This window comes from Podarcis gaigeae, assembly GCF_964106915.1.
Source record: "Podarcis gaigeae genome assembly, chromosome: 8".
NCBI lineage: Eukaryota > Metazoa > Chordata > Lepidosauria > Squamata > Lacertidae > Podarcis > Podarcis gaigeae.
This window is the reverse complement of record NC_139684.1, coordinates 74058266-74075060: the sequence shown is the minus strand read 5'-3', so window position 1 is coordinate 74075060 and position 16795 is coordinate 74058266. Positions and strand designations below refer to the sequence as shown.

The 16795-nt window shown below is 44.9% G+C and overlaps 2 protein-coding genes and 1 long non-coding RNA gene across 4 annotated transcripts; 2 read left to right on the top strand and 1 right to left on the bottom strand.

The window, feature by feature from the left end:
- Positions 1–1500: 1500 nt before the first annotated feature.
- On the top strand, positions 1501–7082 carry LOC310851711 (uncharacterized protein). The gene is made up of 5 exons (XM_083754372.1): positions 1501–1676; positions 2756–2957; positions 4205–4351; positions 5330–5464; positions 6781–7082. Exons 1-5 carry the CDS (start codon positions 1599–1601, stop codon positions 6840–6842), a joined length of 624 nt encoding a protein of 207 aa, XP_083610498.1. The 5' UTR covers positions 1501–1598; the 3' UTR covers positions 6843–7082.
- Positions 7083–8522: 1440 nt separating this feature from the next.
- Positions 8523–15739, top strand: LOC310851715 (uncharacterized protein). The gene is made up of 5 exons (XM_083754375.1): positions 8523–8675; positions 10243–10441; positions 12099–12245; positions 13646–13780; positions 15418–15739. The coding sequence occupies exons 1-5, from the start codon at positions 8658–8660 to the stop codon at positions 15525–15527; spliced, it is 609 nt and encodes a 202-aa protein (XP_083610501.1). The 5' UTR covers positions 8523–8657; the 3' UTR covers positions 15528–15739.
- LOC310851825 lies at positions 14137–16778 on the bottom strand. Of its 2 annotated transcripts, XR_014567848.1 has the most exons (4): positions 16687–16778; positions 16489–16551; positions 14396–14560; positions 14137–14272 (listed from the first exon to the last, which is right to left on the bottom strand). It is a non-coding gene; the product is annotated as an uncharacterized lncRNA (long non-coding RNA). The 2 variants fall into 2 exon arrangements; XR_014567849.1 differs by lacking the exon at positions 14137–14272 and having other exon boundaries at positions 14296–14560.
- Positions 16779–16795: the final 17 nt, after the last annotated feature.

Sequence of the window (16795 nt, the reverse complement as noted above, 5' to 3'; positions counted from 1 at the left end):
TTTAGAGATAAAGAACCATCAAAAGGGGGAGATGCAGGAAAGACCTTGAAGTTTCAGGCTGAGCAGGCACACAGATCACCTGGTCTTACTCACTCCAATAGGACACATTATGACTCTACTTAACTGATAGCCATGATTTCTAAGTTTGCAGCTGTACATATAAATTGGTGTGTGCCAGACTTCTGCCGATTTGTGTCCTCATTTGTCCTGGTGATACATTTCCTCTTTCGGGGGGTGATCTGTGAAGATAAGCAAGCGAACGAACCCCCTGATGCTATGGGCGACATGGTTAGGTCCTGTAATGTGTGTTGCCAGAGCAGATATAGGGACAGAGTTGGCATTATTTGTGTCCATGGCTGCTTAGATCCCTGGTCTAAGTAATGTAAGCATATGATTGGTTGATAAGCTTTATTATCCCCACATTGCCAGGGTGGGTGACAGCAAACACAAAACGCGATTTTGAAATGGATAAAAATCACTGCAATTTTAAAACACACAATACCGTTCCAAGATGGAACACAACAACATAAATTCAGGTGGGTCATGAAAAACAAAATATTAATTTTTAAATTGTTCACCTTAAGCATGTGCCAGAAACTGTATCCTGAAGATGCTGGATCCCCTCCAATAAGAGAGATTTCCACAATTTAGGGGATGTCATGGAGGAAGTCCTCTTTGGGCTGCTATTCTCTGCCCTTCTAAGGGTGATGCAACTACCAAATAAACCCCCATTGCAGAGCTTAATGCCTGAGACAGTCAGTAAGGGATGTATATGGTCTTTCAGATATTTAACTGCTACTTCAGATGTATCAAATGCACAAGCTGAGCAGCTCCTATGGTTCATGAGACCTTTCTAGGCACTCCCCAGACATTTGTGAGCATATATTCGCAACAGGAAGGACTGGGAACCTGCTTGGTCCTTAAATCAGAAACCTGAGTTTCCTGCTAGTCTTCTCTGTATCATTCCAGTAGGTGAGCACCAGAACCTGAGTTTTTTGAGACAGTGGATTATGCATCCAGCTCCATGTTTTTATGCTTTTGCAGAATTGCAGCAGCCTTGTACACCACACAGAGATTTAATAATCAAGTGGTTTATAAATGCATATAAACAAATAAATAGATGGAGGTCACTTGGCACCACGTAGCTGTATCGTGGCCAATAGGCTCATGGAATAGCATACTAATATAACATAAATATATATATAAATGACTTCAGTTGCTTCCATGGAAGCTGGGGAACGCCAGGAACAAGCAGGAAGAGAGGTGACGTGTGGAATGCAGTGGTGGACCTCTTCAAATTTCAGCAGCGCCGTATGCAACACCAAAATTCAGTGTCCCCTGGTTCTCGCCTTCCATTCTAAGCCATTGTTGCGGCACCCCCTGCGGCACCTTCTCGGCTCAGCACCCAGTGTGGGAGAACCAGTCATGCTCCCCTAAATCCGCTTCTGCAGAATGTGTGTGACATCACTGGAAACATCACAAAGGCAGGCATGGAAACATCAGGTGGTGGTTGCTAGGTGACCAGCACAGAGCGAAGGAGGCCTCAAACCAGTTGTTTATTCTCCGATGCCAAAGATCCGTAACAACTCCTGGCAGAGATGATAGTGACTAAGAAGTGTCTGACAATACATAGGATCCAAAGATCCATTGCCAGATTGCCTGCTTTCTTGCCCCTGGTAAGCACAGTAGGCAAGGCTCGGACACAAACAAACGGTTCCTTTATCGTTCATGTATTCTTTCTTCCGCCTCTTGCTTCCTTTTGATCTCTCCTCCCTTCTCTTTCTCTCACCACCCTCTCATTCTTCCTATGGGGTCAGGAGTGAGGGACCTTTGGCACTCTGGGTATTGCTGAATGGCCACACTAGCTGGGGCTGATGGGAGTTATAGTTCAGCAACTTCTGGAAAACCAAATGTTGCCCCCACCTGTACTGCAGTTCTCAAGAGACACGAGTCTGAAATACAAAGTTGGAAAGGGCTACAGTAAGGATGCAACAGCAGGAGAGGGATACCATCATCTTGATATCCCTTCTTTATTCAGAAGGGACTCAAGGTGACTTACAGATAAAATAGAAACAGCTAAAAGCATATATTGAAAACAGTCATTAAAAAGCTATTAGACATTATTAGAATTAAAACTCTATCTCTCTGTCTGTCTATCTGTCAGTCAGCCAGTCTATCAACAAATTATTATTATTATTATTATTATTATTATTAGCCACCCATCTGACTGGGTCGTCCCAGCCACTCAGTTTTGTTTTGTTTTTAATTTATTTATTTGGTTTTTCAAATTACAGTTTTACAATCACATATCCCACATACAACTTAAAAACAAGATTCCAAAGAATCTCCTGGACTTCCCTCCTCTGCTTTGTGGGTCCTATTGTTAGTCATTTCCTCCTGCACCTTTTATAATAATCCAAATCTTTTGCATCTCTGTTACATCCAAAATTCACCATTAATCTACAAGTGTTATTCCAATCCTACTAACAATTTTCACTGTTTACAATGGTATTATAGATAAATTATAAATTTCCCCCATTCTTTCTTAAAATTTTGGTCTTCCTGATTTCTGATTCTTCCGGTCATTTTTGCCATTTCGGCATAATCCGTCAACTTTATCTGCCAGAGTGGCCCCAGCCACTTTGGGTGCCTCCCATCAAAATAATAAATGCTCTCCATCATTGTACCAATCGCCACCACGAAAGCCTTACTGTTCTCTTAGGATGGCTTGATGTGGGCTTTCCTCCTTCCTCAGATCCTTGCCAAGATATGCTCAGCATCCTTCTACAGAAGCACCTACTGCACCTTGTGCTTTATCAACTTCATGCTGCTCGTGAATGTCATGGCGACTCCCTTATGGCTCCGACACGACTATGTGGACGGCTATTTTGTTTTCGGATTGTGGGCCATATGCAACCATCAGCTAGAGTGTGATGACGTTTTTCTCCCCGTCAATGGTGAGAGACACAAGACTGGTTTCCATTTTCTTGAGTCCCAGGACAAATGAGTTAGGAATGATCGGGGCTGTATACATTCTGTTCCATGTAAATTGCAGGGGATTGAGGATGTGAGGTTCACAAGAAACTGGCTATCATGCTATAATAGTACTGATGCTCTTTGAGCTGGGGGTGGGGGGAGGTTTGCTGTGTTTTTGGACCCAGATGTGTTTTTGGACCTTCCTTGGGGGTGTGGCTACAGGGTATCTCATTATTAGCTCCTGCAATTCAGAATTTACCAGTACAGTCATACCTCGGGTTACAGATGCTTCAGGTTGTGGACCGCCGAAACCTGGAAGTACCAGAACGGGTTACTTCCGGGTTTTGGCAGTCGCGCATGCACAGAAGCTCTAAATTGTGCTTTGCACATGCGCAGACACGCTGAATCACAACCTGCGTGTGCACAGACGCGCCGCTGTGGGTTGCGGACGCTGTGGGTTGCGAACGTGCAACCCGCATGGATCACGTTCACAACCCGAGCGTCCACTGGACACCACAGGATATGTGAGATGAAGCAGTGAGAGAGCTTCATAGCTGAATGTTGACTCGAACCCTCACCTGTCCACTCCTAGGCTATGTTCACACCACACATTAAAAATACTATGACACCAGACTTTCCAAGTGCCCCTATTTTCCAGGGACAGCCCCAGATTTACAGAAGCCATCCCAGGTTCTGATTTGATCCCAGAGTATCCCGTTTTTCCTTAGGATATCCCCATTTTCATCAGAGAAGTGTTGGAGGGTAGGGAATAGGATATCCCTATTTTCATCGGAGAAACGTTTGGAGGGAACACCTCTCTTTTCATTGGAGAAGTGTTGGAGGGTATGTGACACCACTTTAGACAGTGATGACATCCCCCAAAGAATTCTGGGTGCTCCAGTTTGTTAAGGGTGCTTAGAGATGTCAGGAGAGAGCCCTATTCCCCACACAAAACTATAATTCCTGGATTTCCCTGGGCAGAGCAATTGCTCTCGGAATTGTAGTTTTGTGAGGGGAATAAGCGTCTCCTAACAACTTTTAGCACCCTTAACAAACAATGGCTCCCAAAATTCTCTCCCAGAAGCCATCACTGTTTATGATATTGCTTTAAATGTGTGCTTTGCATATGGCCTAAAGCCCTGCACTGCTCCAACTCTAAGTAACCCGATATGGTATAAGGCAGCTTTATATATCATTAATTCTTTCCCCCTCCTTTCACTTCCTCTAGAATATCTGCATGTGGTCCGTCTCCTTTTGATACTAGCCTTAATTAGTGATTTCGTTGCCCTTTTTTTGTCATGGGAGCTTCTTGCTCAGGTCATGAGAAAGGTGGTATCCGAAAGCCTGCTTTCTTCTGTGGCCCACTTCAGCGCAGGTATTGTGTAAGCCATAATAGCAATATATGATAGAACAGCACTCCTGACCTCCCCCCCCCCCACAAACCAGCTAAAAATCACAGAGCAGTGAGCCTTGGAAGAGTGTTGATTCAGGACTGAAGAGAAAGGACCAACTGTAAACACTGCAAAAGGGAGCAAATGTGAAAGGGGACAGGAATCCTGTGCCATACGGTGAGGCCTCCTCCCTGAGTGATAGTCTTTCCCTAGAGCAGTTGTGGGGAGCTTTTATCCTTCCAGATACTGCTGAATTACAACTCCTAACAGCCCCACCAATCATGACCAATAAGCAGGGATGATGAGAACTTCAGTTTGGCAACATCTGGGTGGAAGCAGCAAAGGTACCCCACACTTGGCTTGGAAAGCAGGAGGCAAGTAGCCTCTAAATTCCCAGGGCTCATGAAGGCCATTATGTCAAGCAATTTCCCCTCCTCCTCCTCCTCCTCCTCCCTTTATCACTGACAGGGATGCCCAGAGTAGCTGGGGCAACACAGCCAGACGGGCAGGGTATAAATAAGAAAGTTGTTGTTGTTGTTATATGTGCATTGCTCATGCAATCATATTCATGTTTGCTGAGAATAAAGCCTACTAAGGTCCATGGGACTTACTCTCAAGAAAGTGAGAGTAGGGCAGGGGTCAAGTATCTGTGTCCACACATTGTTGGACACCAGCTCCCATCAGCCCCAGCCTGCATAGCCAGTGGTTGAGGTTGATGGAAGTTGCTGTCCAGAAACATCTGGAGGGCCAAAGGTTGCTCAGCCATGGAGTATAGGGCTGACTATATGTGATTTTAAGTTGATCTTGGGTGTTTGGAAACCTTATGTCAACTATTGATGGATATGTATGTTTAAGGTGTCCATACCAGATAATTCTGAAAATAAAATTAAAGCATCCAGAAGAAGAGGGAAAGGAGAATGGGATCATCACAAAGCCTTTTTTTGTCCTCCTTCTGCCTGCAGGTTTCTTCCTGCTCTGTTCTTTAGTGGTTACATACTGCAAGCTTGCAATTGAGGTTGATTCAGATGGGACTCATGCAGCACCATACCTGGGATTCTTCGCAGGGTGCTTTGCCTGCTTCCTGTGTTTCCTCTTAGGTAAGTAGAGCCCATACACAGGAGTGGCTCACCCATGCAGTGGGCACCCCACAGGCAGCAGAGAAATGGCAGTTACCCTGCAAGATCTCGCAATCCTGCTGCCATTGTGGTCATTGTGGGAGCCACCGTGACACCCAGGTACATAGCTGTCAACTTTCAGATTTGAAAATAAGGGATCAGCAGCCTCACCTGTCCCAGGGACAGTCTACGGGATATCTAACAATCTGGAATAGCAGCAGGAAGCAGTGGGAAACAGAGCTGGAATAAGGGAATTTCCCACCAAAAAAAGGGAAGGTTGACAGCTATGCCCAGGTAAAGGGGGCAGCAGTGGGAGCAACAGAAGAAGAAGAAGAAGAAGAAGAAGAAGAAGAAGAAGAAGAAGAAGAAGAAGAAGAAGAAGAAGAAGAAGAAGAGTAGTAGTAGTAGTAGTAGTAGTAGTAGTTTGGATTTGATATCCTGCTTTATCACTACCCGAAGGAGTCTCAGAGTGGCTAACAATCTCTTTTCCCTTCCTCCCCCACAACAAACACTCTGTGAGGTGAGTGGGGCTGAGAGACTTCAGAGAAGTGTGACTAGCCCAAGGTCCACCAGCAGCTGCATGTGGAGGAGCGGGGAAGTGAACCTGGTTCACCAGATTACGAGTCTACTGCTCTTAACCACTACACCACACTGGCTGCACCTTCCCATTTCACATTAGGCGGCAAAACAGGGCACTCCAACCCTGCCAGGCACCTTACTTTTCAGAGGGCAGCCCACTACGTGAAGACTTGACTGGCACAAGCTCACTTTTATGATTAGGAGCCGTCAGAAGGGAGAGCTGCAGGAGACTTGGCGTTGCCCACCAGCAGTGAGCGGCACAGCAGCTATGGCACTCCTAGGGGGTGAGGTCCCTTCAACCCCCACAATAAAATATTTGAGGAATCCAGGCCCCTGCAAAGTTGGTGGTCATTGCCATTCAAATGGTGTGTCATCTTGTGATTGATTATGTGGGGTGGGGCTTACCTGGGTCCCCCATTATTTTTTTCAAGTTGGCACCCCTGGTGAGCAACACCTGTTCAGCAAGCTTTGTTAAGGGTGCTGGGAGTTGTAAGGAGACCCTTGCACAGTGCTGCAATTCCCAGAGTTCTCTGGGAAGAGGGATGGGCTGTTAAGTCGCTCTGAGAATTGAAGCTCTGACACCTTTGCTTGCTAAATAAATCTAATCATATAGCTGAAAATCTAAAATTATTGTTATTACTTGCTTAGTGGATTCTGAACAGCAGTCTTGCCAGACTAGTGATGGTTTTTTTTAAATTTTCTACTCTCCCTGCACCCAGGAACCCTGAGTCTGCTGCAGCACAGGAGGTGGTTCTTTCGAAATAAAATAATGAAGATCTAAATAACACCAGCCGTGGGTTCAAAGTGCATCACTGTTGGATCACATGATACCTCCTGTGCAGTCTTTGGGCTGTACCCATCATCGCAGGCATTCTTCTCCATAAGCCACATACCAGTTCCTGGAGCCTGTCTGGAAAATTAAATTCTGTGTGGTGATGTCACTTAACAGAGTCACTGGAGATGTTGAAGGACTTCAGCAAGATACACATACCAGCATTAAAAATAAACTGTTTGTCGAATGGATGTTTCTCAATCTGCACACTCACTTTATTATTCACTTTCTCGTGGCTAGTTTTGTCTCTGCGTTAATTTTATTCAAAAGCCCACACCTCTCCAAATGTTCACTTCTGGCTAGGGATGAGGGAGAAAGTCAGTTCAGTTTTCAGCATGAACAATTCACTTTCCAAATCAGTACATGAACTGAAACACAGCTATCCTTTGAAATTTGCTCTTCTCTGAAGTTTGTAATATGACTCCAAACCCACAATGGGTACAGAAGTAAGTGTGTGTAGAGGGGCAAAGTGTGCATCAAAATGCTTATGTTAGATAGAATGGTAGAAGAACATGTATTATATAGTCGGAAGCTGCTTGAAATAATGTTAATAATTTGGTAAAATTGCAACTACGAAGAAACTATGAAGCAAACACAATTTTCAGGAGGATTTCCCATGTTTCATGCGGAAACATTTTGTTTGTTTTTGTGGGTTTTTTTAAAATCACATACAGATGTGGAAATGTGAATAAGAAATTGAGAGAAACTGGAATTGATAGATTCCCATATTTCTGGACAACTTTGCACTATTTTTAGTCTGGTGAACATGAGGGAGAAATTTGATTCAATTCGCAGTTAGAGGCAAGCTTACCTCACTTGCCTTTTGCACAATGATATGTGAGCAGGAACACAGCCATCCTTTAAAACATGTATTTATCTGAATTTTGTAGTATAATTCTGCAGCCAAGCAATGGCTACAAGGGAGGCTTATTCTGGCATTTGGAGGGGGGGGGGAGAGGAGAGGAAGAGATGAGAAGAGTTTCCAGGCCCAATTCAAGGTGCTCACATGGATATTTAAAGTCTTAAATGAGGCCCCAAATATCTGAAAGACTGCCAACAGACCCTTCTGAGTGCTAAAATCACCACATTGGCTACCTGTGGTATGAAATCAGAGGCTTCTTTCATTCTAAAGAAGAAACTTTGTGTAGGACAGCTAGTAAAAGGTAAAGGACCCCTGGACAGTTGAGTCCAGTCAAAGGCAACTATGGGGTTGCGGCGCTCATCTCTCTTTCAGGCCAGGAGAGCCAGTATTTGTCCACAGACAGCTTTCCGGGTCATGTGGCCAGCATGACTAAACCGCTTCTAGCACAACTGAACACTGTGATGGAAACTAGAGCGCATGGAAACACTGTTTACCTTCCCATTGCAGTGGTACCTATTTATCTACTTCCACTGGTATACTTTTGAGCTGCTAGGCTGGCAGGAGCTGGAACAGAGCAAGAGGAGCTCACCCTGTCGCAGGGATTTGAACTGCCAATCTTCCGTTCAGCAAGCACCAGAGGCTCTGTGGTTTAACCCACAGCGCCATCTGCGTCCCTCAGGACAGCTAGTACATTGCTATTAAAACATGACTTTCATTGTTCCCATGGGAGCTGGGGATTGTTAGGTCTAGGCAGAAAGAGGTGTGTGTGACATCATTGGAAATATCACAAAGGCAGACAAGGAAACCACCCAGAATCATGCTTGCTAGATGAGCAGCACAGAGGAAAGGAGACAGTGTTCCTGTGATCTGATGCTGAAGGACAGAACCAACTATAGGGAGAGATGATACTGAGCAATAAGGTACATCCCAATCCACAGACCCAAGAATATGCTACCAAATCATTTTGTATCTTGCATCTGGTCAAGAAGACAGAGTAGGCAAGACTCCGGCAAGCTGCTCCTTTATTCACAAACTTTTTTCCAGCGGCAGTAATGCTTCTGAATACTAGTAGCTGGAAACTGTGGGAGAGGAGAGGGCTCTTGTTCTTGGGTCCTGTTTGAATGTTTCCCTCAGGTATCTGGTTGGCCACTGAGAGAACATTATGCTTGTGTAGATGAGCTAGTGGCCTGATCCAAGAGGCTCCTCTTGTGTTCTTAAGTTCCATATAGTTCTTGCCCCTCTGCCTTCCAGTCATCCCCCCCTCTCCTTCCTCTTTACCCCTTTCTCCTAGGGACAAATGTGTGGAAAATGAACAGGGAAGCACAGGCAGTTGGCATCCTTTTCCAGGAGCGGAGGGTCCAACACTTTGGCGGGGTTTAACAATCAATCCTTCTTCCAGGGAACTCTGAAAACTGTATGTCTGCATGGGGAGGAAAGGGGTTTTCCTAACATCTCTCAACGCGCTTAGCAAACCACAGCTGCTAGGATCCTTTGGAGGAGTAATAATAATAATAATAATAATAATAATAATAATAATAATAATAATATATTCCCCACCCATCCAGCTGGGTTTCCCCAGCCACTCTGGGTGGCTTCCAACAGGATTTGAAAAAAATAAAAAATAAAAGATCAAACATTAAAAACTTCCCTAAACAGGGCTGCCTTCAGATGTCTTCTAAAATCAGACAGTTGTTTACTTCCTTGACACCTGATGGGAGGGCGTTCCACACGGCGGGTGCCACTACTGAGAAGGCCCTCTGCCGGGAGGAAGCTGTGTATGTTTAAGGCGACATGATATTGCTTCAAATGTGTAGTGCAGTTAGGGCAGGTGGAACTCTGTTCAGAAGAATCCCAGAGCAGAGCCAACTAATGCTAGTTTTGTCCCCATCGGCTTCCCAAGTTATGTTCTACAAGGGTAAACACGAAAACTAAGGAAGGCCTGGAAACTGACAGATAGTACTACCCTCTCAACTGGTTCGAAGTAAGAAGGCAGGCATGTGAGGATTTTCTGAGAGCAGACTGAGGTTTGTTGGGCATTTCCCCATTCTTTCAAATGGACCATTCTCTACTGAAATGGACCAAATAGTCTCATTCCGTATAAGGGAGCTTCCTTTGTTCCTATGAGCACCTCCCAAACCACCTTGCAGGTCCAATGGCACAGAGAACACATCTGGTAGGAGCCTATGGAGTGCAGGAGATGTGCCATTCATCAGGCCAGAGGGCTGATCCTTTAAGAGACTCTAGTTGTTCAAAAGGAGACGTAGCCTAGACTACGTGGACTGGAGTGTCACCATCCCAAGCCTTATTAGAGTACATTGCTCACTAGGAGGTCTCCATGGTACTGAAACAAGCAACCTGCATTGTTTTATCACCTCCTTCCTATTACCAGAGCAGGGCAGTTCCCCACACCTGCTCTGACATATCAATGTGATGTCTTACTATTTTAAGGATGCTTGATGATGCTGGACTCCCTCCCCCTTTCTGCAGGTCCTCCTCAAGATCTGCCAGGCAACGTTCCGGGAAAAGACATACTTTACTTTGTGCTGCATCAACCTCACCTTGCTCGTAATTGTCATAGGATCTCCCTTAATGCTATGGCATCATTATGAAGATGCTCAATATTTAATGTTGGGATGGTGGACCATATGTGATCAGTTAGGATGTGATGCCATTTTTGTCATAAATGGTAAGTGGCATGCTTGGTTAATATTGGGGATGGGTGGGGAGTTCCTGGGCCAAATGGGTAATTGTTAATTGATTATCAGGGCTATAAATGGTGCAGTATGCTAAGCTGAAATTATGCTATGTTAGCAACACTATCATCACCACAAAAACAACAACCAACTGAGCAAATTAATGCATGTTTTAAACTGCATACTGTAGTCTGCACATTTCTACTACTTTGCCAAATTTAGGGTCGGACCATTGTAGGTAGGAGACACACTGGGATTTTTCTCCCTTCCATCTAGCACTTCATCCAGCAGCAGGGTAACATGTGCCTCCATCATGAGCAAGATCCAGTTGATCTATTTTCTTAGAGATGATTCGTGGGGGCTCTGCTACCCAGTAGGCAGAAGTCAAAGGCCATCAACCAGGGAAGACAAAGAGAGAGAACAGAAAAATGCCACTTGGATAATTCTGGCACTATAGAGACACCTTGTTACTCCTCTTCTTGATACTAGACTTGAATATGGTTTTTATCATGAAAATATTTTGAAAGCCACTTGAGAGCCTTTGGGGGCAATGCAGGGGAGATGGAAGTATTCTAAATAAGTAAACAGATGTTGTGGGGAGCAACTCCCACCAGAGCCACAGCATGCAGACAGGAGAGGCCAGACTCTTTTTTCTCCATCATGATCCCAACAAAAAACACCTCCATCTCCTCCGAACGAAGTGGAGCTCTCATTGAGCTATTGCTGACAGGTTTATTGTTGCTTTTGATTGGTTATCTTTCACTATGCATTTTCTTGTTTGCTGCTTTGCACATTTTATATGGAAAGGCAGAACATCCAGTTAGCAAAGACATTTTGCTCTTAATTGGTGTCCATCCTTTAGCTGGGCTGGGATCAGATGTGGCCTTTTTTAGTTGTTGCAGGATGAGTATTTTTAGGTATTTTTTAATTTAAAAAATCTTTTGTGCATTTCAATTTGACATTCACTGCTTTTTTAAAAAAAAATGTAATTCTCTCTGAGACAAGAAGAATTGCTTTACGCGACAGATATTAATCATGAAATAATAAAACACTCGCCAGGGACATATCATTTGGGGGAAAGGCTCAGGACCTCAGCACGATGGTCAAAGCCAATGATCTGAAATGAGATGTTGGAGGGTGGCCCAAGACATTTTGGAACCTGAGGTGGTCCCCAAAATGGTGCTCGCCTCCCTGCCAGGGAAGAGGGGTGAGGCAAGGTCTACATCAGGGGCAAGGTGGGAAGGGATTCTTCTCCCTGAGGCAGTCAGCTCACCTTGTCTCATGGGTAGGTTGGCTCTGGGTATTGGAAAGGAGTACCTTTCAGTATTATAATGGAGTGATACTGCTTGGAACAAATCTCCAAAAATATAGGAAGGAAGATGCAGAAGGTCTTGGACACACAAAATTCTAGTTGGGGCAGAAATGGGGTGAGGAACATGTGGTCCTCCAGAGGTTGCTGGGCTACAGCTCTTATCATTCCTGGTCATTGCCCAGGCTGGCAAGGGCTGATGGGAGTTGCAGTCCAGTGACAACCAGAGGGCCACTGGTGAGTCACCAATGCCTGAGTTAGTCTAAGGAAGTTTAATATTTAATAATTTGTGTGTGTGTGTGTGTGTGTGTGTGTGTGTGTGTGTGTTTAAATCCTTCCAGGATATATGGAGGCTACTCAGATCCTTTCAATATTAGCTGTCCTTATGAGTTTAATTGCTGTGGTTTCATCACGGGATCTCCTCTCTCGCCTTGCAACCGTGCAGATATGTGAAGCCCTGATTTCTTCTCTGGCTAACTTCAGCACAGGTATGCTTGAAAGCATGTGGCACTGCCTCTGAAACCTCAGAAACCTGTGGCCAGGGAGAGATGAACACCATTTACTGTGATGTATGCCTTCAGTGCCTCAAAGAGCATCTTGCTCCTAACAAAACAAAAATAAAGCATACTAAATCAGAGGAAATGTGCGATTCTGCACCATTGGCATAATATATAGAGGTCAGGAGAGGTCATTTGAATCCTTGATCAGGATCATCTGAGCACAGAATTTCTATTTTTAATGAAACATTAAATAAACCTTGTTAATTTAATTCAGTCAATGTACACATTGGCTGATGTTCTTGATTATAGTGATAAAATACATTCTTACAATGTATTTATTTTATTTATTTATTGCACCTATATCCCACTTCTTTTCCTCCAAGGAGCTCAAGGGGGTGTACATGGTTCTCCCCAATCCTCATTTAATCCCCACAACAACCCTGTGAGGTGGGTTAGGCCGAGAGACAGTGACTGGCCCAAGGGAACCCAGTGAGCTTCATGGCTGAGTGGAGAACTGAACTCTGGTCTCCCAGGTCCCAGTCTGACACTCTAACCACTATACCACACTGGCTGTAAATGTACACAGTGCTTGATGTCCATAGTAATGATAACAGATCAAAGTACAGTGGTACCTCGGGTTAAGTACTTAATTCGTTCTGGAGGTCCATTCTTAACCTGAAACTGTTCTTAACCTGAAGCACCACTTTAGCTAATGGGACCTCCTGCTGCTACTGCACTGCTGGAGCATGATTTCTGTTCTCGTCCTGAAGCAAAGTTCTTAACCCGAGGTACTATTTCTGGGCTAGTGGAGTCTGTAACCAGAAGCATACGTAACCTGAGGTACCACTGTACATTATGACAGTTATATTTATATTGTGCTAGCTGCATACCTAGAGCATCACAAACAACAAGTAAGACAGGTCTTTACTCCACTGGTGTTTATAATTTACAACATTTGATGAGGAAACAGCAGTGGAAGGTGGGAATGGCGTCTTGGACAGACGTGTGATGATTTTGATTACATGAACTTTGGAATTGCATGCATATATGAAATCAGGTGTGCAGGTAAAGATGGTGCAGAGCCAACAAAGGATTTGCAAAGCACTGTGAACAGCACCTCACACAGCCCTTTACAAACTCTGACAACCAGCCAGTTGGGTGCTTGAAGAGAGTCCTGCATAGTGCTTTGAAGTCCTGACAACCAGCAGCAACACGGCAGCATGGAATAATGGGCGGGATTGCTTAATGGCAAGGGAGACCTCTGGTCAGCTGAAGATGGTGGAATGTGGGAAGAGTGGAGGAGATGAACAGGGACAGAAAGAGAAACCAGGCTCCAAAGGCAAGGAGGGACACGCATCACTCCAACGCCTCTTTCCCTTTGCCTGCAGGAATCATCCTGGCGTGCTCTCTGGTGATTACAGACATGAAGCTTAGAACCGAAGTAGATACAGATGGCACTCGCCTCACACCTTTCTGCGGTTTCTTCCTAGCTTGCTTTGTCTGCATCTTGTGCTTTCTCTTGGGTGAGTACACACAATGGGACCATGGCTCACGTAGGAAGGAATGGGATGTAGGTGAAGCTGGGAGTCTAGGAGATCTAGTCTACATTCTCACCTGACATGATCATGAAGGTAGATTTCCCAGGGTGTGCTGACCCCTGGGATTTCCCCAAATGCAAGGGACTCCACATAATTTGTGGGAGTGAGAAACTGAATTTGTGCATTGATGTTGTTGTTATTTTTCATGTTGTTGTTATTGGAGTGCTAGTCTAGACAAGGGCACCATAATAAGATGCAGCAAGGTGAAAGGGCATCTTGTTCTGTGAAAACGTATGCAGATTTTCAGGCAGACTTCTTGAAGAAAAGTGGAAATGGGGAAATTTAGAAACAGAGAGTATCTGAAACTGACCAGTCCCACATGTCACTTGATACAAACAGCATGAAATACATAAAAAGAATAGAGATGAATTTACATACCAAAAGGAAGTTCTTGCTTTACCATCTGCTTCCTCATTGCTATTGAAGATAACAGGGTTTTGGTTTGCCATGTCAGTAATTTAAAGAGTAATCAATTAGACAGAAAGAGATCAAACTTCCAAGGGGTCGTCTGCATAGAACTCTCAGTAGGGAAAAGCCCACCTTTCTCTAGGCTCCCTATTGAAACTGCAATATAAATGGAAGTGACTTGTAGATTCTGTTTCCCTGTTTCCACAATGAGTTGTTCACTGAGCAGAATGTTACCACGCTGGCCAGTTCGAAGAGCAGAGATTGATGAGCATTAAAGCGGTCCTTGATTTGTTGAAGCTTTCAAAACAAACACATCACCAGCAGTATCATTAGTATGGGATAAATAGGTTCCCATAACCTTTTTCAAAGCAAAGGTTGCTTGTTTTTTTCCAGCATTCCTAGGAAAGATGACAGGGACGCGGGTGGCACTGTGGATTAAACCACAGAGCCTAGGACTTGCCAATCAGAAGGTCGGTGGTTCGAATCCCCGTGAATGGGGTGGGCTCCCATTGCTCAGTGCCTGCTCCTGCCAACCTAGCAGTTTGAAAGACGTCAAAGTGCAAGTAGATAAATAGGTACCACTCCGGCGGGAAGGTAAACGGCGTTTCCATGTGCTGCTCTGGTTCGCCAGAAGCGACTTAGTCATGCTGGCCACACGACCCGGAAGCTGTACGCCAGCTCCCTCGGCCAATAAAGCGAGATGAGCGCCGCAACCCCAGAGTTGGTCACGACTGGACCTAATGGTCAGGGGTCCCTTTACCTTTACCTTTACCTTTACCTTTAGGAAAGATGACACTATGCACAATAGGAACCCATAACGACCTTATGCTGACTCAGTGCTTTTTCTCCCCTCGGGCAGTGACTCTCGGTGGCTACAGATGGGACTTCCCCTCCACCACTTTTCAGCTGGGGGATGCTGAATATTTTTGCAGGATTGTTGAGTGTTTGCACACTGAGCTATGACTCACAATTTCAGCATGGTAGCATCCTTTAACATGGGTGGGTTGGCTGAAGTTGTTGGTGCTCACCTGAAACTACTTTGGTGACACTGTACCTGGGCATCTTTACTAGTTACAAAAAAAAAAAAAAATGCACCGTGAAACAGCCAAGTTGCAGGACGATTCATTATGAGCTGCTCTTTCCCTCTTTTCCAGGCGTACAGAGTCTGCTGCGGCATTTGGGCTTCACTTCAGCAGAGGAGAGGTTGTGTGTGGAAATATCCCCAGAGAAGAGTACACCCCACCACACAGAGCTGCAATTGTAGACCATAGTCCATATCTACAACCACAGACGTTTCCCTTTCAGAGCTAAACATTGGGCCCTGGAAAATGATTGGATAATGGTTTAGGATGGTCTGCCTTGGCCAACCTGGTGGCCTCCACATCTTCCCGGAACAGCTGATTACTTTGCTCTCACTTTTTACCCACATCACTTTTACCCAGCAACATTGAAAAATAAAATAAAATAATAAAAACAGTTGACATCTGGATGTTGCCATCTCCAGGCTGCTCCCCCAACCACGCCTGCCTCATACCACCAGTCCCATCCATGTTTGCACCTGGTTTTGCTGGATGTAGTGACGTCTCATGGCCAGGACAGCCCCCAACTACCTCCCAACAGGAGGAATGTAAGAACCTGCCCATTCCAGTTATCTCAGTTTCCTCGTATTTACCAGTTTATAGTGTTACGATAATGAAGCAATGCTGCTGCAAAGTCCTAGCTTGAAAAGTAAACATGATGGGAATGTTGAGACTGCCCGTGGGAAACAGTGCGAAGCACCGGAATTACCTCAGAGTGTAATATGTGCTGTACAGGAAGTGTTTGTCACAACACTGCTGGAGTTTGGAGAGAGCAGTCATGTTTTTTGTAACGCTGCAAAGACAGAAATAAAAGCATGTAAATACGTTTCTGTCTATCTCTTTCCCCTGCCTGGGGGGGGGGGCAGGAAAGAGGGGTGTGTTCTTCTCACGTTTGAGAAGAATCACCGATCGAGACCTTGCCTGCGCCTGCTGGGGAATGCAGCCAGGGAGGTCAACAGGGAATCAAGCCGGGTGCCTGGGATTGTTGCCAGCTTCTGCTGAGAAGGGCTTGAATTTCCTGACATATAGCCAGTACGGTTTAGTGGTTGGAGTGTTTGACTAAGATCTGAAAGTTCATAATCCTCACTCAGCTATGAAGCTCACTGAGTGACATTGAGCCAGTCATTGCCTCTAAGTCCAACCTACCTCACAGGGTTGTTGCAGAGATTAAATGAGGAGGGGGAGAGCCATGTATGCCACCTCGAGCTCCTTGGAGAAAACATTGGGGATGTAAACACAATAAATAAATGAAAATTTCAGTTCTCCACACTTCTGCAGCAATTGGCACATCCCTCCCCCGCCCGTTTTGTCATCGTTATTTTTAAAAACCCTTATGTCAATCACTATTTTAATATGAATTTCTCCTGAGGAACAAATGAAAATCAGCTGCTCTGGTCTCTCTCCTCAAGACTCTTTCCCTGGACGGAGGAAAGATTCCATGGCAGTTGGAAGC

What these genes read in the sequence shown, in the direction of transcription:
- LOC310851711 (XM_083754372.1), top strand. Translation starts at nt 1,599, where the DNA reads ATGATAGTGACTAAGAAGTGTCTGACAATACATAGGATCCAAAGATCC. An exon ending in CGTTTTTCTCCCCGTCAATG is followed by an intron (nt 2,958 to 4,204) that starts GTGAGAGACACA and finishes CACTTCCTCTAG; the next exon opens with AATATCTGCATGTGGTCCGT. An exon ending in CTTCCTGTGTTTCCTCTTAG is followed by an intron (nt 5,465 to 6,780) that starts GTAAGTAGAGCC and finishes CCCTGCACCCAG; the next exon opens with GAACCCTGAGTCTGCTGCAG.
- LOC310851715 (XM_083754375.1), top strand. An exon ending in TGCCATTTTTGTCATAAATG is followed by an intron (nt 10,442 to 12,098) that starts GTAAGTGGCATG and finishes AAATCCTTCCAG; the next exon opens with GATATATGGAGGCTACTCAG. An exon ending in CATCTTGTGCTTTCTCTTGG is followed by an intron (nt 13,781 to 15,417) that starts GTGAGTACACAC and finishes CCTCTTTTCCAG; the next exon opens with GCGTACAGAGTCTGCTGCGG.